This window comes from Anomaloglossus baeobatrachus, chromosome 9 (genome assembly GCF_048569485.1).
Source record: "Anomaloglossus baeobatrachus isolate aAnoBae1 chromosome 9, aAnoBae1.hap1, whole genome shotgun sequence".
In the NCBI taxonomy this organism is placed as follows: Eukaryota; Metazoa; Chordata; class Amphibia; order Anura; family Aromobatidae; genus Anomaloglossus; species Anomaloglossus baeobatrachus.
In genome coordinates, this window is record NC_134361.1 from 192,059,696 (window position 1) to 192,083,251 (window position 23,556).

The 23,556-nt window shown below is 48.6% G+C and overlaps 1 protein-coding gene across 2 annotated transcripts in view; it reads left to right on the plus strand.

The window, feature by feature from the left end:
- Positions 1-23,556, plus strand: part of MAPKAP1 (MAPK associated protein 1) — a 239,854-nt gene that overhangs the window by 166,688 nt on the left and 49,610 nt on the right. For both annotated transcript variants that reach the window (XM_075322833.1, XM_075322834.1), the window contains one exon: positions 11,877-11,984. In XM_075322833.1, coding sequence (XP_075178948.1) covers positions 11,877-11,984 — 108 coding nt within the window. The remainder of the gene's footprint in view (positions 1-11,876; positions 11,985-23,556) is intronic.

Sequence of the window (23,556 nt, forward strand, 5' to 3'; positions counted from 1 at the left end):
ATTCTGATGACTGGAGTGGTCAAGCATTAGCCAACCATTGTGATGTCCATTCTGATGACTGGAGTGGTCAAGCATTAGCCAACCATTGTGATGTCCATTCTGATGACTGGAGTGGTCAAGCATTAGCCAACCATTGTGATGTCCATTCTGATGACTGGAGTGGTCAAGCATTAGCCAACCATTGTGATGTCCATTCTGATGACTGGAGTGGTCAAGCATTAGCCAACCATTGTGATGTCCATTCTGATGACTGGAGTGGTCAAGCATTAGCCAACCATTGTGCTGTCCATTCTGATGACTGGAGTGGTCAAGCATTAACCAACCATTGTGATGTCCATTCTGATGACTGGAGTGGTCAAGCATTAGCCAACCATTGTGATGTCCATTCTGGTGACTGGAGTGGTCAAGCATTAGCTAACCATTGTGATGTCCATTCTGATGACTGGAGTGGTCAGGCATTAGCTAACCAATGTGGTGTCCATTGTAATGACAGATCTAGTGATTGCAGTGGTTGGATAGACAATCACTTGGAAGCCATCATTGGGAGACGTTTACTTGCCAAACATGTTATATTGGTGGCTGGCCTCAGAACGAGAGACACTTTTAAGGCTTATGTAGTTGACCCGAAATTCTGGAACTAGTGTTCATTAGAACTTCGTTACCAATTATTGGCTTGTGTAGAGCAATCACTGGAGGAAGATATCATGGTCGGAAAATTAGAAGGAACAAGGAGAAGAGTTAGACCAGCAACTCAATGGCTTGATACTATCAAGGTAACGTTAAAGACCATAGTGGATCTATCTAGGTGAAGATCCTGGTGGATCCATGTAGACGGAGAAGACCCTGGTGGACCTATCTAGACAGAGAAGACCCTGGTGGACCTATCTAGACGGAGAAGACCCTGGTGGACCTATCTAGACGGAGAAGACCCTGGTGGAGCTATCTAGATGGAGAAGACCCTGGTGGATCTATCAAGTCGAGAAAACCCTAGTGTATCTATCCAGGCAGAGAAAACCCTGGTGGACCTCTCTAGACAGAGAAGACCCTGGAGGACCTATCTAGGCGGAGAATACACTGTTAGAGCTATCAAGGCAGAGAACACCCTGGTGAATCTATCGAGGCAGAAAAGACACTGGTGGATCTAGCAAGGCGGAGATGACCCTGGTGGACCTATCTAGGTTGCACAAGATCAATCTTCCTACATAGTTAATCCAACAAGTCTCCATGTCTTGAAATCGCACTGAAGGCCGTTAAAAGAAGGAAAGAAATCGTGCTGGCAGTTGCTCAATAAGCAAATCTGATTGGATGTAAATGCCAGTATCAAAATTGCCCGTTCTTGCAGTACAGTTCTGTCTATAATGATGATATTTCACGCGCACAGTCGTTTTAAGATGATCTTTTTGTGGGCATAGAGTTCTGGTTGGACAGTCTAAGCAGGCCTTTAAATTACCTGTGGCTGGTATATAGCTGTATAAACGGAATGTGTTACCAGGTTTTTTTCTACATAATCTGAGAGCAGCATGATGTAGGGGCTGAGACTCTTATTCCAGCGATGTCACTTGCTGTCATTTTTATACAATCTCTGTTCTTTCTGCTGCAGATCTGGTAGACCTCAGAATGCTGAGCTGTGTTTAACCCCCTCCACACCACTGATTGACCGCATTCTATGAATACTATACATTGACAGAAAGTTGTTAATCAGTACTAGGGGTATGGTTTTGACTAGGAGGCATCAGACACCTAGTCCTGTAGTGATGATATCTTGCTGATAAAGCACTAATTTTATTTAAACTGCAATACAGTCCAATAAATGACACATCGCTGGAATCAGGCTCTCAGCCCCTACATAATGCTGCTCTCGGATTACATATCAAAAACCTCCTGACAGATTCCCTTTAATGGTTACTATCGGCATGCCCAAATGGGCCCTTGAATAATGGCTCTGGGTCATAAAGGGGCTTACCAGTGTGATCCTCCCCCCTACCTCCTTCAGTTGACATTCATATTGCCTAAAAGGGCATATAATTAGCTTGGGCCACCAGATTGAGATCTGCTGTAACTCGTAGAGTGTAACCTCTGGTCCCAATCACATCTATATGTACATATTCTATCTGTGAAAATGTAAACCTGTTAGTTGTTGATCCAAGTTGCTTTACCTACCTGCCAATAAAGGTTGGCGCATCCTGTGAGGTAGCGACCATCTATGTCGGTGCATCCTGTGAGGTAGCGACCATCTATGTCGATGCATCCTGTGAGGTAGTGACCATCTATGTCGGTGCATCCTGTGAGGTAGCGACCATCTATGTTGTAAATGGTTGCTATGTATTGCAGTGGAGGAGATCCTCAGTAATATAAAACTTGAAATGTTTACTAGGGGACTTGCAGTTTCACAAGTCTCGTTAATGTATTATGGGCAAGGTGTATGAATTGTCAGAGTGCTGGGCGGCTCTGGCTATTCATATAACTCCACCCATGGGTGTGTCTGTTCTTATTTAAGAGACTGTTTGGTCACAGGGTCTCTCTCGGCTTGGAGCAGTTCAGGTCCTGGAAGCACCCTGCAAGCAGACCATGTGTGTTAAGATACTGCTGCAGACTTCCCTGGAGACAATGACTAGGAGGCCAGGTATTTGGTGCCTGTGGTCACTCTGTGCTTAGGAAGCTGGAGTCCTCCTGATGGTTGGTTACATTGTAGCAAAAATTAGGTCTATATCCATTTTTATCAGAGATCCCTTGAAATTGGTGAGGAATTGGAAAAAAAAATATAATGGAAAGTTGAGCCCACAGGTTAATTTAGGCTGCACATTTTCTTTCTGCACCATGTGGATGACAATTTGTCATCACTTTTTCCAGTACTGCATTGCAAAGGGTGAAATCATCTGCAAAATCCATGTTTAGGAAAAATCTGGCCTAAAAAAACTTTGAAAAGTTGCAAAACTTTGGTGTAATGCCGGCGTCACACAGGACGATTTATCGTGCGATCATACCCGCCCCTTTCGTTTGTGCGTCACGGGCAATTCATTGCCCGTGTTGCACAAAGTCGTTAACCCCCGTCACACGTACTTACCTCCCGGACGACCTCGCTGTGGGCGGCGAACATCCTCTTCCTGAAGGGGGAGGAACGTGCGGCGTCACAGCGACGTCACACAGCGGGCGGCCAATAGAAGCGGAGATGAGCGGGACGTACCATCCCACCCACCTCCTTCCTTCCGCATTGCCAGTGGGAGCCGCGGGACGCAGGTAAGCTATGTTGGTCATTCCCGGGGTGTCACACGGAGCGACGTGTGCTGCCTCGGGAACGATGAACAACCGGAGCACAGAAGGAGGAACGACATTTTGAAAATGAACGACGTGTCAACGAACAACGATCAGGTGAGTATTTTTGCTTGTTCACAGTCGTTCGGAGGTGTCACACGGTACGACATCTCTAACGATGCCGGATGTGCGTTATGAATTCCGTGACCCCACCGACATATCGCATGATATATCGTACCGTGTGACGCTGGCATAAGGCGTGCTGGAAGCGTGACGGTGCGTTGGAAGCGTGACGGTGCGTTGGAAGCGTGACGGTGCGCTGGAAGCGTGACGGTGCGTTGGAACCGTGACGGTGCGCTGTTAGCGTGACGGTGTGTTGCAATTCCGTGACCCTACCGACATATCGCATGATATATCGTACCGTGTGACGCTGGCATAAGGCGCGCTGGAAGCGTGACGGTGCGCTGGAAGCGTGACGGTGCGCTGGAAGCGTGACAGTGCGCTGGAAGCGTGACGGTGCGTTGGAAGCGTGACGGTGCGCTGGAAGCGTGACGGTGTGTTGCAATTCCGTTACCCCACCGACATATCGCATGATATATCGTACCGTGTGACGCTGGCATAAGGCGCGCTGGAAGCGTGACGGTGCATTGGAAGCGTGACGGTGCGTTGGAAGCGTGACGGTGCGCTGGAAGCGTGACGGTGTGTTGCAATGCCGTTCGTCAAATTCATAGCTAGAAGTGACATTCATTACAACTCAAAGCTTACGCCAGCCCATGATAGAGTAAGATTTGGGACATAGTGCACACGTGCACCTCTCAAGGAATCAGATGTTTTTTCCCCTCCAGCTGCTCTTTAAGAATCGGGGGTCAAAATGTATTTTTACGTCTCTCTTCACCACCTATTTATTGGTGCATAAAAATTTTTTTAAACTCGTAGATTAGATTTCTTGAACTCTTCTACTTCGCGGGTAGTATGTTACGCAAATCCGCAGCGAAAATCAAGTGTGACCATGCCCTCAAGATTGCAGGGGCATTTGTTGCGTTTTTTGGAGTTTTTGTGCCGCTGGCCCCTCCAGCATATATAGAATGTAGGGTGATTTTCATATGTACAGAATATGGAAACCTCGGTCAGAGAATCCGCCATTACTAATGTTGGTGTTAGGCTTCGGTATCCGCTCTTTTTCGGCGGTCGGCCAGTAGTTTGGACCTTGGCTGTGTGAGCCCATAGCTAAATCTGCGTGTGACCCAGGACAAGGCGTGCTTGTGCAGTAGATCAATCATTGCGCCTGGCTGTCTCCTGACGGCCATATTACTGCCTTCACATAAACGCCTCCCGCTGCCACATAAACAAACTTGTTTCCTCTCAGGCCGCTGACATTTTTAAGATCTCTGTAAAGGGTACGGGAGGCCTGCGGTCCTCCGCATGGTGTCGCGGGGAGACCCCAGTTCATTTCCAGCAATAAATGTTGCAAAGGAGGAACTCCCTGGAGGCGGCGTGATATTTAACCTCTTCCATCTGTGCTTACTTTCTAACGTTCATTTTCTATCTGATCGGTTCAAGGAATGGATCCTTTAAAGCCCACCTATACAAAGGCTGATGCCGAGAAGGTGTTATGGACATGATTATATGAAGATACCCAAAATACAGGACAAGATGGCGCTTGCACCCATATTTTCTTTCAGAGACACCTAAAAAGACATTTTTCCTGTCAATTGAATTTGTAGATCACCGAACTGAGAAACATGTACCGTATTTTTCGGATTATAAGCCGCACTTTTCCTCCTAAAAATTTGAGAGGAAAATGAGGGGTGCTTTTTAAAATCCAAATGTAGCTTATCGGGAGGTGAAGAATGGGCGCTGTGTTGGCTGCGGTGGGGGCTGTGCTGGCTGCGGTGGAGGCTGTGCTGGCTGCGGCGGGGGCTGTGCTGGCTGCGGCGGGGGCTGTGCTGGCTGCGGCGGGGGCTGTGCGGGCTGCGGCGGGGGCTGTGCGGGCTGCGGCGGGGGCTGTGCGGGCTGCGGCGGGGGCTGTGCGGGCTGCGGCGAGGGCTGTGCGGGCTGCGGTAAGGGCTGTGCGGGCTGCGGTAAGGGCTGTGCGGGCTGCGGTAAGGGCTGTGCGGGCTGCGGTAAGGGCTGTGCAGGCTGCGGTGGGGGCTATGGTGAGGATTGTGCGGGCTGCAGTTGGGGGCTGTGCGGGCTACGGTGAGGGCTGTGCGGGTTTCGGTGAGGACTGTGCAGGCTGTGGTTAGGGTTGTGTGGGCTACTGTGCTGGCGCCTGTGTAGCAGGTCAGTGCAGTGGGTGTCCGAGATGCTCTGTCGCCGGTGCGGGCTTCAAATAATGGTGCTGGAGTTGGCGCGTGCGCAGATGGGGCTCTCACCTAAAGATCTCATCTGCGCATGCGCCGCCTCCAGCCCACTGATCTCCCAGCAGCAGACTTAAGGAAAATTGCGCCCGTAGGTGGCGCGTGCACAGATGAGATCTCTTCTTGTGATTGAGCCGAGAGCTCAATGTGTGAACGCGCCAACTCTGGGTGCGATTTCTTTGAAGACCACACCGCCGACAGAGCATCTGTGACAAACACCGCACTGCCCTGCTCCAAACAGCCAGCACAGCCCCCACCGCAGCACCTGCAGCATCGCCCTACTCCAGCACCGCCCCTGCCTCCTATGACCACGCTCCACCACCACTACTGCCCCCCCCTCCGGTAACACACCACCAGAGTATAAAGGCCCCGTCACACACAGAGATAAATCTTTGGCAGATCTGTGGTTGCAGTGAAATCATGGACATATTGTTCCATTTGTGCACAGCCACAAACCTGCCACTGATTGTCCACAATTTCACTGCAACCACAGATCTGCCAAAGATTTATCTCTGTGTGTGACAGGGCCTTAAGACTGACCCCATATTTTATATATATATATATATATATATATATATATATATTATATATTATATAATATATATATATATCTCTAAATTTGGGGGGGGGGGCCTCTTATAAGCCGATGCGTCTTATAAAACGAAAAATTCGGTATCTCATTTCTCCTTTATCTCGTTACGTTAAGTACGGTATTAAGAAATGTTAGCACATATGTCTCTCCTATTTCCTAACGTGTCCTTTGTCTTTTGCTTACAACTGCTTGAAAACGTATGATAAAGTTTTGCACCATTTGGAAGGATTTCATGTCTTTCCCAAGCGACCGTTATACAAGCGTCTAACTTCCTTAAAATAAACCCGTCTTTTTCCTGCTTTGATCAGAGCACATTGATTATTGATCACTGCATGGTTATTATATGCATACATATATTAGACTCATAGTTTGGACTACAGACAACTAAGGATCATGCACCCCCTTAGTGTGCACCCCTAAATGAAAGGCACTACACAGACTTTCTGCCGGCTCCCTTCAGTCTCCAGGCAATTGTAAGCGTCTCTTGGCTTCTGCTTGCAAGGAAGAAGGAATCGGATCTTTCCATCATGACCCTTCTTTCATATCTTCACGAATAGCAACAACCAGGACAGTTGAAACAGACATATATAAGGTAAAAGGCAACAACTTCAGGAACATATTGAAACAGCAGAAAAAAGTCTTTAAATTTGCCTTATATTACATCATATCCCATGGCCCAAGAACCACCAACACCGAAAGTTGCACATAGAAAAACTTTAATTGGTTGGGTCAAGCATATAAATATTACATGGGATATATAAAAAAAATTTTGTGACAAGTAGAAAGGTTAAATGACACATAAGAGCGAATAAAGAACCCCATGTGGGGCTGCATGGATCAACTTAGGTGCACACAAAAGGGTGTACTCCCAGCAGGGCCAGTGTAAGTGCCTTTTACAAAAAACATATGTTCACCTAATCAAGAACTCTAAGCACATTCCAGATAAATGCACAGGAATATATTCCCAGCAGAGCCAGTGTAAGTGCCTATACAAAGGTAGATTCACAGTAAGTGACAGAATAACACTTAAGTAAATGACAATAGGCATGTTACCCGCACACATCGTCCGGTGAGCAGGGGTATGTTCCCAGCAAGGCCAGTGTAAATGCCATTGCAATAAACAAGTTCACAGTTAGTGACAGTGTAACACTTTAGTACATGAGCATAGGCACATTGCCCAGACATCTAGTCCAATGGACAGGGATATATTCCCAGCAGGGCCAGTGTACGTGCCTATATCATAAAAATGTTCACAGCAAATGACAGAATAACACTTTAGTAAATAACAATAGGCACATACCGCAAACACATAGTCCAAAGGACAGGGAAGTATTCCCAGCAAGATCAGTATAAGTGCCTTTCCAGGTTCACAGTAATGACAGGATAACACTTAGTAAATGATCATAGGCACATTACCCAAGCACATAGCCCGGTGGAAATTCCACCAATTATAGCACTCACATGCAGTCACACAAAGGGGGGAAAAAAAAAAAGTTTGGGAATTTTTTTTTTTTTTTTTTTTCCCCTTGTGTGACTGCATGTGAGTGCTATAATTGGTGGAATTTCCACCGGGCTATGTGCTTGGGTAATGTGCCTATGATCATTTACTAAGTGTTATCCTGTCATTACTGTGAACCTGGAAAGGCACTAAGGCTATGTGCGCACGTCGCGTAAAAACATGCAGTTACGCTGCGCTTTGTAGCGCAGCGTAACTGCATGCGTCCTGCGTCCCCTGCACAGTCTATGGAGACTGTGCAGGGGCCGTGCGCACGTGGCGTTTAAGAGCGCAGCGCTTCGGCTACTGCCGAAGCGCTGCGCAAAAAGAAGTGACATGTCACTTCTTTCCTGCGCTTTGCCGGCAGCTCCTGCTCTGTCTATGGCAGGAGCTGCAGGCAGAGCGCATGGAATCGGCGCTCACTACGGACATTTCTGCAGCGATCTAAAGCGCACATGTGCTCTTCAGATCGCTGCAGAAATTTCTGCAGGGCTTGTACGCAACGTGCGCACATAGCCTTATACTGATCTTGCTGGGAATACTTCCCTGTCCTTTGGACTATGTGTTTGCGGTATGTGCCTATTGTTATTTACTAAAGTGTTATTCTGTCATTTGCTGTGAACATTTTTATGGTATAGGCACTTACACTGGCCCTGCTGGGAATATATCCCTGTCCATTGGACTAGATGTCTGGGCAATGTGCCTATGCTCATGTACTAAAGTGTTACACTGTCACTAACTGTGAACTTGTTTATTGCAATGGCATTTACACTGGCCTTGCTGGGAACATACCCCTGCTCACCGGACGATGTGTGCGGGTAACATGCCTATTGTCATTTACTTAAGTGTTATTCTGTCACTTACTGTGAATCTACCTTTGTATAGGCACTTACACTGGCTCTGCTGGGAATATATTCCTGTGCATTTATCTGGAATGTGCTTAGAGTTCTTGATTAGGTGAACATATGTTTTTTGTAAAAGGCACTTACACTGGCCCTGCTGGGAGTACACCCTTTTGTGTGCACCTAAGTTGATCCATGCAGCCCCACATGGGGTTCTTTATTCGCTCTTATGTGTCATTTAACCTTTCTACTTGTCACAAAAATTTTTTTTATATATCCCATGTAATATTTATATGCTTGACCCAACCAATTAAAGTTTTTCTATGTGCAACTTTCGGTGTTGGTGGTTCTTGGGCCATGGGATATGATGTAATATAAGGCAAATTTAAAGACTTTTTTTCTGCTGTTTCAATATGTTCACGAATATCTGATGACCATGAATCAATCACCTTGGGAGTTGTAGTCTTGGTCATATTGGCCTGAAAACAGATCTAATTGATTAGTGAAAAGAAATGTTAAGGCTTTACACAAGAAGTGAAGAATTTAAGCATTTCCTCTTTGGAGAAACTTTTTCATGTTCTGTCCATTCTTCATTCCCAACTGCTGGGAATTCAAGTTGCCCCAATAGAGAAATTTGCAGTGATTTTTTTTTTTTTATTATAGAGGGAGTGCATGCTTAATAATTGTCATAATTGACTCCTAAATTCTTAATTACATAATTGAAATCTAAAGAAATATCCACGACCTATACAGGAGGAAATGGGGAATGCAGCCCTCGCTCCGATCATCTCGGCTGCAATGATCGCATTCGCACTTTGGTTAATAAAATCCAGGCTAATATAAATCCAGTGATCTTTACAATATATAATAAAAATCTTGTTTGTGATCGTATTTTATGCATGGAGCAGATGGCGTGCAGCGACTCGGGACAAAGTGGAGGGTGTGGTGTTCACACACAGCTTTATACCAGTGCCCTATAGCTGTATGGCATAAGGTGGTGCATGGTATCTATGCCACCATCAGATATAGCAGGGGTACTATAATATAACAGCGATGGTAACTTGGCAATGAGACTATGTTGGATTGGTCAATGCACGTTTACCAGTTGCCATTCTACATGGGATCTGGTGAAGGAAAGTAGACTCACCGATGGGGAACCAATGGAAAAGAGCAAAGTTGCACAATAATATTGCAGTATTTACTTAGTAATATAGCAGAGCTACGTTTATCACAGAATGCTATGCAGAGCTGGCTTTGTCACAAAGTGCTATGTAGAGTTGGCAGCAGTACAGCAGAGTTGATCCAGCAATAGAGTGGAGGTGAGTTGGTCACAGAGTGCTTTGCAGAGGAAGGAGCAGTAAATCAGTTGATCCAGCAACAGAGAGCGGAGTATATCACAAAGCGCTATGAAGAGTTGAAAGCAGTGTTTATCCAGCAATAGAGCTGAGTCTGTCACAAAGTGCTATGCAGAGTTGGCAGCGTTACAGCAGAGCTGATCCAGCAATAGAGCAGAGCTGAGTTTGTCACAGAGTGCTTTGCAGAGTTAGGAGCAGTAAATCAGTTGATCCAGCAACAGAGAGCGGAGTTTATCACAAAGTGATATGCAGGGTTGGAAGCAGTAAAGGCAGTGTTGACCCAGCAATACAGCAGAGCTGTGTTTGTCACAGAGTGCTATGCAGAGTTAAGGTGGCTTTACACACTGCAACATCGCAAACGACATCGCTGTAACGTCACTGGTTTTGTGACGTAATGGCGACCTCCCCAGCGACATTGCAGTGTGTGAAACACATCAGAGACCTGGCCCCTGCTGTGAGGTCGCTGATCACTACAAATCGTTCAGGACCATTCTTTGGTCCTTTGTTTCCCGCTGTGCAGCATGATCGCTAGAAAGTCTCAGTGTGTAAAGGGGACTTTACAGCGACTTTGTTAGCGACTTCCCTTTCAAAAAGCTGCTTTACAACGTCCCCGATGACTAGCTAGGTCGTTCTGCAGGTCCGGATCGCTGTTGCGTCGTTGGCCAGGTCTGCCTGTTTGACAGCTCACCAGAGACTTTGTAGCGATCCTGGCCAGGTTGGGATCGCTGGTGGGATCACTGAAAGTCTTAGTGTGTAAAGGGGCCTTTATCGATGCTCCAGCGATCCCACCAGCAACCTGACCTGGCAGGGATTGCTGGAGCGTCGCTACACGTGGAAGATGCTGCGCTTGGTAACTAAGGTAAATATCGGGTAACCAATCCTATATTTATCTTGGTTACCAGCGCACACCGCTTAGCGCTGGCTCCCTGCACTCCTAGCCACAGTACACATCGGGTTAATTACCCGATGTGTAGTCTGGTTATGTGTGCAGGGAGCCGGCACTGGCAGCTGAGAGCACCGGACGCTGGTAACGAAGGTAAATATCGGGTAACCAAGGGAAGGGCTTCTTGGTTACCCGATATTTACATTGGTTACCAGCGTCCGCAGAAGCCGGCTCCTGCTGCCTGCACATTAGTTGTTGCTGTCTCGCTGTCACACACAGCGATGTGCGCTTCACAGCGGGAGACCAGCAACTAAAAAATGGCCCAGGACATTCAGCAACAACCAGCGACCTCACAGCAGGGGCCAGGTTGTTGCTGGATGTCACACACAGCGACATCGCTGGCAAGTTGTGCCTCAGCAGCGATGTTGCTAGCGATGTTGCTTAGTGTGACGGTACCTTTAGGAGCAGTGAAGCAGAGTTGATCCAGCAATTGTGGAGAGCAGAGAGTTTGTCACAGAGTGCTATGCAGAGTTGGCAGCAAGACAGCAAATTTAATCCACATATAGAGCGGAGCGGAGTTTGTCACAGAAAAGTTGAGAGCAGTAAAGCAGAGTTGATGCAGCAGTAGAACATAGCTGCATTTGTAGCAGTGTGCTATGCAGAGCTGTGTTTGTTACAGAGGGCTGTGCAGAGTTAGCAGCAGTAAAGCAAAGTTGATGCAGCAATAGAGCAGAACTGTGTTTGTCACAGAGTGCTATGCAGATTGGCAGCATACAGTGTTCCTCCCAACGCCCCATCATATACATGCATGCTCTGTTCAGCCAAGCATGCAGATGTGCTAAGTAGGGAGAGGGGAGCACGCTTCTGTCAGACATCTCTAGTTATGGCTTATCGCAAGCATCAGACATGTTGAAGTCCATTATGGCCAAAATCTACTTTCCTCTGAGATCTCTTTTTTTTAGGGTAGATTTAGGACACAATCACACACAGTAGATGGATATATATCGGCCGGACCATCCAATAGGTATAGACAGCAATGATGATTTGCAGTTGTAGTCTTTTCTATATATAATTTCCCTGGTGTTTTTTCTCTCTAGGTCCTCAATATCGACTAGAGAAGCAGAACCAGCCGAACGTGCCTGTGGATCTGGACAGTACGCTGGAGAGTCAGAGTTCCCTGGAGTTCTGCCTGGTCCGAGAGAACAGTAAGTCTGTGCCCCCGGCGTGCGTGCTCGGCACAGGCCGCGGAGACTCCCTTCATTTATTAGATCTTGCTAGGTGAATATGCCCATAACCTGTGATTGATTGACTCCCTCCGTATGGAAGAATCCGGGTCCTGGTTATCGTGCTCATGACGGATCTATGTAGAGGGTCTGACTCCAGCACTGCTGAAATGAGAATCTCTAGATAACTGATGAGGGGGTCATGAGCAGACGGAAGCAGAATCCATTACATTTTACTGCAAGTTTTGTTGGACTGATCCCTTTATTCAGCCTGTTTAACACTTTATAGTTTTGACTCTTGAGCTTTATGAGATACATTAAATGGGAAAAAACAGATTGAGCTCCACATTTTAAGAGTTTAATTCATTTTTTTAATTTAGTCCATCTGCCATAAAGTATGGCCCTTCGCCCCCGGTGGATAACATACAGCCCCTCGCCCTAACATCCACCCACACCATTGTATAAGATACAGCCCCTCGCCCCTGGTGTATAACATACAGCCTCTTACCCCAACATCCGCCTACACCAGTGTATAACATATGGCCACTCGCCCCTGGTGTATAACATCCAGCTTCTCGCCCCTGGTGTATAACATCCGGCCCCTCTCCCCTGGTGTATAATATCCACCCACCCCAGGGTATAACATACTGCCCCTCTCCCCCGGTGTATAACAAATCGCCCCTCTCCCCCGGTGTATAACATATGGCCCCTCTCCCCTGGTGTATAACATCCACCCACCCCAGGGTATAACATACAGCCCCTGGTGTATAACATCTGGCTCCTCGCCCCTGGTGTATGACATCCGGCCCCTCGCCCCTGGTGTATAACATCCGGCCCCTCGCCCCTGGTGTATAACATCTGGCCCCTCGCCCCTGGTGTATAACATCCACCCACCCCAGGGTATAACATACAGCCCCTGGTGTATAACATCTGGCTCCTCGCCCCTGGTGTATGACATCCGGCCCCTCGCCCCTGGTGTATAACATCCGGCCCCTCGCCCCTGGTGTATAACATCCGGCCCCTCGCCCCTGGTGTATAACATCCGGCCCCTCGCCCCTGGTGTATAACATCTGGCCCCTCGCCCCTGGTGTATAACATCTGGCCCCTCGCCCCTGGTGTATAACATCCGGCCCCTCTCCCCCAGTGTATGACATCTGGCTCCTCGCCCCTGGTGTATAACATCCGGCCCCTCACCCCTGGTGTATGACATCTGGCTCCTCGCCCCTGGTGTATAACATCTGTCCCCTCGCCCCTGGTGTATAACATCCGGCCCCTCGCCCCTGGTGTATAACATCTGGCTCCTCGCCCCTGGTGTATGACATCTGGCTCCTCGCCCCTGGTGTATAACATCTGGCTCCTCGCCCCTGGTGTATGACATCTGGCTCCTCGCCCCTGGTGTATAATATCCGGCCCCTCGCCCCTGGTGTATGACATCTGGCTCCTCGCCCCTGGTGTATGACATCTGGCTCCTCGCCCCTGGTGTATAACATCTGGCTCCTCGCCCCTGGTGTATAACATCCGGCCCCTCTCCCCCAGTGTATGACATCTGGCTCCTCGCCCCTGGTGTATAACATCCGGCCCCTCACCCCTGGTGTATGACATCTGGCTCCTCGCCCCTGGTGTATAACATCTGTCCCCTCGCCCCTGGTGTATAACATCCGGCCCCTCGCCCCTGGTGTATAACATCTGGCTCCTCGCCCCTGGTGTATGACATCTGGCTCCTCGCCCCTGGTGTATAACATCTGGCTCCTCGCCCCTGGTGTATGACATCTGGCTCCTCGCCCCTGGTGTATAATATCCGGCCCCTCGCCCCTGGTGTATGACATCTGGCTCCTCGCCCCTGGTGTATGACATCTGGCTCCTCGCCCCTGGTGTATAACATCTGGCTCCTCGCCCCTGGTGTATGACATCCAGCTCCTCGCCCCTGGTGTATAATATCCGGCCCCTCGCCCCTGGTGTATAAAATCTGGCTCCTCGCCCCTGGTGTATAATATCTGGCTCCTCGCCCCTGGTGTATAATATCCGGCCCCTCGCCCCTGGTGTATGACATCTGGCTCCTCGCCCCTGGTGTATAACATCCGGCCCCTCGTCCCTGGTGTATAAAATCTGGCTCCTCGCCCCTGGTGTATAATATCTGGCTCCTCGCCCCTGGTGTATAATATCCGGCCCCTCGACCCTGGTGTATGACATCTGGCTCCTCGCCCCTGGTGTATGACATCTGGCTCCTCGCCCCTGGTGTATGACATATGGCCCCTCGCCCCCCGGTGTATAACCTCCACCCACTTCAGTATATAACATACGGGACCCTCGTCCCCAGTGTATAACCTCCAGCGCCCCGCCATGCCGCCTGCCTATACTAACATGTGACAGAACAGGTGGTGGTGAAAATCTCACTGATACCAGCGTAGTCCAGTAATAGGGGCCACCGGGGTAATAAGTCCGTTCATGACATTTCTTCCCTCCTAAATCTTCCCCCATCATCTTCGAGTGATATCGAGAAGTAGGAAAAAAACACAGCAACTTGGCCGTGAAGTGGTAATATTGTAGGGTGGGGGGCCGAGTGCTGAAGACCAGCTGAGTAGCTGCATGCAGCCTTACATCACCAAGCACAATGCTGAGCGTCGGATTGAGTGGTGTAAAGCCTCCACTGGACGGTGGAGCGGGGGAAACGTGTTCTGTGCACTTGACAGATCACACTTCTGTATCTGGGATCTGATGGAGGAGTCTGGGTTTGGTGAATGGAGGAGGACGTTACCCCCTGACTGCATTGTGACCACTGTAAAGATTCGTGGAGGAGGGGTGATAATTTATTGGTGTATTTTAGGGGTCGGCCGAGGCCTCTTAGTTCTACTGAAGGAAAATCTTAATACTTCAAAATACAAGATATTTTGGAGAACAGTAGCTTCAAGCTTTGTGACCGTAACGTCATGGTTGGGGGAGTTTGGTAGAGAAGAACTTGATGGCACAGAGCTCCAACCTCAACCCCATCCAACAACTCTGGGATAACTGATAATGGAGATTGTGACCCCGACCTCTTCACCAACATCAGTGTCCGATCTCACAAATGCTCTTATAGATCAATAAGTTAAAACTTCCCACAGACCCCTCCTTGTAGAAAACCTTCCCAGAAGAGTGGAAGCTCTAATATCTGTAAACTAAGCAACTCAACATAAAAGTCTATGGATGTAGATTGGGAGGTCATTGTCATGCTAGGTACGAGGAAGCACCAAACAAAAGGGACCGGGGAGATGGTGACCCCTGACCAAACGTACCGCTGGTCCCTGGGGTCTCATCCCAACTGTTCCCTATTTAGGGCCTAGCACTAGGGATAACTAGGGTCAGGTATCCGGCTAGGCACATAAGTGCAGAATCTATCTAGGATGGTGATCCTAGATAGGTTTCGCACCTATGCGCCGAGCCTGATACCTGACCCTAGTTATCCCTAGTTCTGGGCCCTAAATAGGGAACGGATGGGATGAGCTCTTCCTCGACCCCACTAAACACTAGAGAAGACACAAGGAGGACACACAGGGGGAAAATGCATGAACTACTTATCCACAAATGACTCAGGTAGAAGTTCAGGAAAGTTTCAGCAACGATACCACAGATGAGTACAAGCCGCCTGCTTGTAACCAGAGCTTGAATGATTTGAATAATATCAGCACAAGTCCACGGATGATGGGAGTATTTAAGCACATGGAGAATAATGATAATCAGCAGCTGGATGGAAGGAAAGCTTCGCTGGATCCTAAATGGGAAGAGATAAAAACCCAGCAGGAAAGCTACCTATACCAATGAATATTAACAGCAGGAACAATAGAAAGTCAGAGAGCATTTTGCACAGCCAAACGCTGTGACCTTCTATTGCCAGAAACCACATGACACTCCCGTGATAGTCATAACCACTCTTGTAGGTGTAATGTGGAGGCTCTCAGGTACTTTTCATCATATAGTGTAAGTTTCTAATACGGCAACAGTTGGCGGCACAGTCCTTTAAAATGTTTCTGTGGCTTCTTCATACCGTGTTTCCCCGATAGTAAGACACCCCCGATAGTAAGACGTAGTGGGGGTTTTGGGGGGTTCGGCTAATGTAAGACGTACCCCGAAAGTAAGACGTAGTAAAAATTTATTTATTTTTTTTTTCTTCTTTACAGTACAGTTACAGCGGCCGAGCGCTCAGCTGAGCGCCCTGACATGCCGTCGGCCGAGCGCTCAGCTGAGAGCTGTCACATGCCGGCGGTAGAGCGCTCAGCTGAGAGCTGACACATGCCGGCGGTCTGGCGCTCAGCTGAGAGCTGACACATGCCGGCGGTCTGGCGCTCAGCTGAGAGCTGACACATGCCGGCGGTCTGGCGCTCAGCTGAGAGCTGACACATGCCGGCGGTCTGGCGCTCAGCTGAGAGCTGACACATGCCGGCGGTCTGGCGCTCAGCTGAGAGCTGACACATGCCGGCGGTCTGGCGCTCAGCTGAACGCCCTGACATGCCGGCGGTAGAGCGCTCAGCTGAGAGCTGACACATGCCGGCGGTCTGGCGCTCAGCTGAACGCCCTGACATGCCGGTGGCTGAGCGCTCAGCTGAGAGCTGACACATGCCGGCGGTCTGGCGCTCAGCTGAACGCCCTGACATGCCGGCGGCTGAGCGCTCAGCTGAGTGCCCTGACATGCCGGCGGCTGAGCGCTCAGCTGAGTGCCCTGACATGCCGGCGGCTGAGCGCTCAGCTGAGTGCCCTGACATGCCGGCGGCTGAGCGCTCAGCTGAGTGCCCTGACATGCCGGCGGCTGAGCGCTCAGCTGAGTGCCCTGACATGCCGGCGGCTGAGCGCTCAGCTGAGTGCCCTGACATGCCGGCGGCTGAGCGCTCAGCTGAGTGCCCTGACATGCCGGCGGCTGAGCGCTCAGCTGAGTGCCCTGACATGCCAGCGGCCGAGCGCTCAGCTGAGAGCTGTCACATGCCGGCGGTAGAGCGCTCAGCTGAGAGCTGACACATGCCGGCGGTCTGGTGCTCCGCTGAACGCCCTGACATGCCAGCGGCCGAGCGCTCAGCTGAGAGCTGTCACATGCCGGCGGTAGAGCGCTCAGCTGAGAGCTGACACATGACGGCGGTCTGGCGCTCAGCTGAACGCCCTGACATGCCAGCGGCCGAGCGCTCAGCTGAGAGCTGACACATGCCGGCGGTCGGGCGCTCAGCTGAACGCCCTGACATGCCAGCGGCCGAGCGCTCAGCTGAGAGCTGACACATGCCGGCGGTCGGGCGCTCAGCTGAACGCTCGGCTACCGAGAAATGTTGAAATGTTGCAGTAATGTTGCCCGTGGTCCATCAGGACCATGGACAACATACAAAATCACGCAGCCTCAGTGCCCTCATGTGCAGCCGCTGGTGGTTAAGTTTCCTTAACTTGCGGTACACTTAGGGCGCAATCACGGCAAGTCCCCATACGGTACATTGCATGGAGACTTGCTGCGATTGCTGTGGGATTTTTTCCAATATAAGACATACCCCGAAAGTAAGACATAGTGGCACTTTTGGGGGTAAAAAGAATGTAAAACACTGTCTTACTTTCGGGGAAACACGGTAGTTTTTCTCTGCACATCCCTGCTTCTGTGTCACCCCAGTGGCCTGGTTGTCACAGTAGTGTTGCCCCCACAGAGGAGTTAATACTAAGCCTGGAAGCAAGCGAGGGGTCCCTTGGTCAGTAAGTACCTACATTCAACACAGTTCCTACTCCGGGCCAGCAAAGGGAGCTCTAAACCTGGTGTTTCCCAGAAGCTCTGACCTGGTGAAGGAGGTAGAGGAGTGATGTTGGGAGTTGACCGTTGGAGAGAGAGGAGTTGTAGCCAGGAGTGTGAGGAGAGCAGACCGTTTTTTCCTGAGGGCGGAGAGCTGAGAGAAGCTCGGCCTAGGGGGACGGAGTCTGACAAAGAGGCAAAAAAGGAAGAAAACTCTGGGGAGCCACCTCACCCCAGAAGGGCACGCTAGAAACCGGAGTCCGTGGCTGCTTTGGTACTCGTGTCCCGGTAGCTAAATCCGGAGGGCAGGAGGATTACAAGTCTCCTGGCCCCCACAGACCACCTGAAGGCAAAGCCGCAGATTAGGGACCGGGATCCACTGTCAGCAAAGCGGTACCTGCGACGGTCCACGCAGCCTGCCATATGGGTGAGAGAATTACCACAAGTGACAGGGGAGAGGGCCTCAGCCTAGCTAACGCAGCGGGAGCCCTGAAAACCAGGAAAGAGCGTAGTGGGTAGGCCTCACACCCACCTGGCCAGGGAGGCTTCCCCGACAGCTTCCTGACTATTCGGACCACCATCATCACCACCTGTACCAGTCTCCCAGGACTTCTTCACCGGTTACCAAGTAAAGTGATAGGTAACGAAACTGCAGTCCTTGTCCGTTATTGTCCACATTCTTGGTCCTGCACCCTGAAGCCTACCAGTTGCCCAAAAATAGAGTCTCCAACTGTTGCCCCGGTCTCCTGCTCCACTGTGGGGAGCAATATTACCTCAGCTGCGCCATCATCATCTGCCCCAGGGAATACACAGCGCAGCGGTGGCCCACATAGCCGCAGGTGGCGTCACGAACTTTTACTTTTAACTACAACTCCCATCATCACAATCATCATCCCTTTAATATTGAAAGACACCTCCAAGGTCACTGAACCGGGCCGCAACGTCACTGGACTAGTCCGGCCCGGTAACGAGTTCTCCCTGGCCCTGGAGCTGGGCTTCCATCATGCATATTGAGGGACATGCAACACAGCCCTCTTTGCTTTGCCTCCCTATTATGAATGGACCCCCACATTATTATACGTAAGAGCCCCCATTAATAGCATCAACAGACTGTGTTACCCCTTAGCACTGTCCGGCGGACATTAATATTGTCATATCGACGGCAAGAATAGTGCCGCGTGCTGCAGAAATGAAGGTATCTGTGTCAGTGGCTTCCTTTCGAGGTTGCCCAATATGACGGTATGACCTTACATGCTATAATACTCTATCTTCGGAGCACCCCTTTAATCATCTTTGCTTCTATTTGACGTGAAGCCATGTAGATCATTGGTTTCTATGTAAAATCGCAACGTTTAGTTCTCCGTGCCCTAGACTAAAGGTCCAGTCACACTAAGCAACTTACCAGCGATCCCAACAACGATAGGGATCGCTGGTAAGTTGCTAGGAGGTTGCTGGTGAGATGTCACACTTTGACGCTCCAGCGATCCCACCAGCAACCTGACCTGGCAGGGATCGCTGGAGCGTCACTACACGAGTTGCTGGTGAGCTCACCAGCAACCAGTGACCAGCCATACGTGCAGAGAGCAGGGAGCAGCGCACACTGAGCGCTGGCTCCCTGCTCTCCTAGTACAGCACACATGGGGTTAATTACCCGATGTGTGCTGCAGCTACATGTGCACAGAGCAGGGAGCAGCGCACAATGCTTAGCGCTGGCTCCCTGCTCTCCTGGCTACAGCACACATCGGGTTAATTAACCCGATGTGTCCTGCAGCTACACGTGCACAGAGCAGGAGCCGGCACTGACAGTGAGAGCGGCTGAGGCTGGTATCAAAGGTAAATATCGGGTAACCAAGGACAGGGCTTCTTGGTTACCCGATGTTTACCGTGGTTACCAGCCTCCGCAGAAGCTGGCTCCTGCTGCCTGCACATTTAGTTGTTGCTGTCTCGCTGTCACACACAGCGATCTGTGCTTCACAGCAGGACAGCAACAACTAAAAAATGGCCCAGGACATTCAGCAACAACCAACGACCTCACAGCAGGGGCCAGGTTGTTGCTGGATGTCACACACAGCAACATCGCTAGCAACGTCACAAAAGTTGTTCGTTACCAGCGATGTTGCTAGCGATGTTGTTTAGTGTGACAGGGCCTTTAGACTGTCTGCAATGCTACGTCTATGTTAGTGGAGAATATATGTATCATTAAACACAAACCAAAGCGTGTTCTGCAGAGAGCATTGTCTGCCTCCGCAGCATTATATAGCGCCCTGTCCTCTTCCCCCAAATACGCGAGAGATTTACAAGCCCAGAATCCAGCCCTTTCCACCCTCTAAAATACAAGTCGTGCAGACGAGCGTCCTTTCCACGGCTAATTGAATTTTATATCCCGCCGCTTGCTTTCTATGATGCTCCCCTCCTCATCTTATCATTAAGAACTAATTAGTATTCAAGGGAAATTGGTCTTAATATATTAAAATTGGTTAAGTGCCTTTAGACCTATTTGAAAAGCCAATGCCTTATTGGAAGCTGTAACTGGGGACTGTGTATGTAATTAATTGAATTACAATTAAGAATTTTCATTAAGCAAAATACTAGTACATTAAAATAATAAGGCATCATGTTTTCTGCCTGTAAGCCCTCTGTTCTTGGCAGAAGCTGGAATACGTACAGGGCCTACACTGACGGGGCCGGACAGGTCACGTAATGTCCAGTCATTCATCACCTTCGTCACTCGTAGGCACAGCTTGTGTGGTCTTATGATCCGTGATCTGATAGATTCAGATCTTCTTCTCAACGGCTTTACCAATGACTGTATTCTCGTTGGTTACTCAAGATCTCACGGCCTTTCTCCATATACTTTTGTGTATTTTTTTTCCTTAATATAGACACTTTTGACCACAATTGCCTTGCTGTTGACCAACATTCTTGACCACATTTGCATTGCTGTTGACTATGACACCGTTGACCACACTTCCCTTGCTGTTGACTGTTACGCTCTTGACAACACTTTCCTTGAGTTTGGCTGTGACACTATTGACCACACTTGCCTTGAGGTCGATTGTGATATAATCTTGACCACACTTGCCTTGAGGTTGACTGTGACACTCTTGACCACACTTGCCTTGAGGTTGACTGTGACACTCTTGACCACACTTGCCTTGAGGTTGACTGTGACACTCTTGACCACACTTGCCTTGCTGTTGATTATGAAATGTTTGACCGCACTTGCCTTGAGGTTGGCTGGGACACTCTTGACCACACTTGCCTGAGGTTGACTGTGACACTCTTGACCACACTTGCCGTGAGGTTAACTGTGACACTATTGACCACACTTTTCTTGAAGTTCACTATGACAACCTTGTTCACACTTTCCTTCAGATTGACTGTGATACTCTTGACCACACTTGCCTGACTGTTTCAATCTTGACCACACTTTCCTTCAGGTTGACTGTAACACTCATGACCACACTTGTCTGAGGTTGACTGTGAGACTCTTGACCACACTTACCTTGAGGTTGGCCGTGACACTCCTGAACACACTTTCCTTGCTGTTGACTGATGACCTTGACTAAATTTGTCTTGGTCTTGCTGCTGACAATGACACTCTTGACCACACTTGCCTTCAGGTTGACCATGCTTGCCTTCAGGTTGACCATGCTTGCCTTTAGGTTGACCATGCTTGCCTTTAGGTTGACCATGCTTGCCTTTAGGTTGACCATGCTTGCCTTTAGGTTGACCATGCTTGCCTTTAGGTTGACCATGCTTGCCTTTAGGTTGACGGTAACACTCTTGACCACACTTGCCATGCTGTTGACTACGACACCCTTGACCATATTTGTTGTACAGTGCATTCCTCCGGAGCGACCTTGTCGCATTATCTATACAGTAGATATTAAAGGACCCACCTTTCGCAGTTGATTTCACAAAGTTTGTCCTCCTCTGAGATAACATCTCTATATACAGTAGGTAATTTAGTATCCACCATTTCTAATAGGTGTTATCGCAGCTCACCTTCTCCTCCTGTTCAGTGATGATACTCGTATACAGTAGATCCACCATTCCCAATAGGCGATATCGCAGCTCACCTACTCCTCCTGTTCAGTGATGATACTCATATACAGTAGATATCACAACGTATCTCCTCCTTTGAGATAACATCTCTATATACAGTAGGTAATTCAGGATCCATCATTCCCAATAGGCGATATCACAGCTCACCTTCTCCTCCTGTACTGTGAGAGTTTACATTTCTATATACAGTAGATAATTCAACATCCACCATTCCCAATAGGTTATATCACAGCTCACCTTCTCCTCCTCTCATCCAATTACTGATAGCACCCATATACAGTAGATAACACAGGATCCACCATTCACAGTGGGCTATGTCACAGCTCACCACCTCCCCCTTCCTTCACAATAACCTTTGCTTGGAACAAGTCATACTTTTATATTTTGAAACTAACAATGAGGGTCAGTCTATTGCTGCTGATGGCCATTTCATAGACACTAAAATAGTTGTTTAATATTAGCCCTAGTGGCCAGTGTGAAAATTGCAAGATTTTTTTTATTTATTTTTTTTTAACATTGTTTATTTATATTTATTTTTTTTTTTGTAAAAATACATGTGATTTAAACAATAATTGCGATGACACATTTGCTTTTTGTTTTGTAACCGGTGGAGCTGGTTATTACTTTTCAGCCCGTTATTGCCGTTTGCATTATTTGTTGTCTCTTTTTACCTCTATACTCAATCATTTCTGCCGGGAATTACGAACCCATTCCCGGCCAGCATAGTAGCATTTTTCCGAATAAATTATATTAATTCCATACATAAAGGCAAGTTTATTTGCTCTCATTGCACACGGCCGCCTCCATTTAAAGAAAACAACGCCGCCTTCATTAATCTGCCGCCGAAATCCGCAGATTGTGGCTTTTAGGTCCTGCATTAGCCGGCGCTGCAAGCCGCGTGTCACGCCGTCTCGCAAAGAGGCTAAATCAATGTTTCTGCCATATTTTATGCAGCACTTTATTTGAAAGCATCTGACTGATTATTTCCCGGCTCCCGGCGCTGGCATCACAGCCACGGGGGCTATATTTAAACAAAATCCGTCAGAAACCTTAATTTCCAAATTGGTTTTGATCCAAAATATCATATAAAAGGCAGCGAATGACCGGGCATTTCCTAGCGTTATTCTCAAAGTAATTGACGTTTTGGCTTATCGAACGGCCACCTTCATTATAACTAATGGCTTCGAGAAGAGAAGAAACACCGGGTGTTGGTAAAGAAGGATATATGAGATCCATAATGGAGCCAATGGCAGCTTTATGGGAAAAAGTTGTTAAAATCCCACAGTGCCTAAATCATCTGGGAGCAGAGGAGAAAAAGATTAACCCCTTGTCCTTAATTTTCTAAATTTTGGATATTGGTTATTTGCCTCAATGTCAATGGTTGGGACAGAGACCCATATTCCAGCTATGTATTGCTTAGATTACTGGGTGATAAAATCACATTTTTCTCTGCTGTAGATCACAGCTCTGTGTGTACGTTGTATACTGACAGAGAGCTGCTAATCAGTGCTGGCGAGCGTGATTGGGCCAACTTATCCACTGATGATAATCTCCTGCTGATAAAACACTGATTGTGTTGAAAGAGCCAAACACAGCTGGAGGCACATACAAACGTGTCAGCTGATGATAATCTCCAGTTGATAAAACACTGAAACACAGCCCAAGGCACTGCCAGCTTGGCCACTGATGATAATCTCTTGCTGATAAAACACTGATTTTATTCAAAGAACAAAACACAGCCCAAGGCAAGTGCCAACT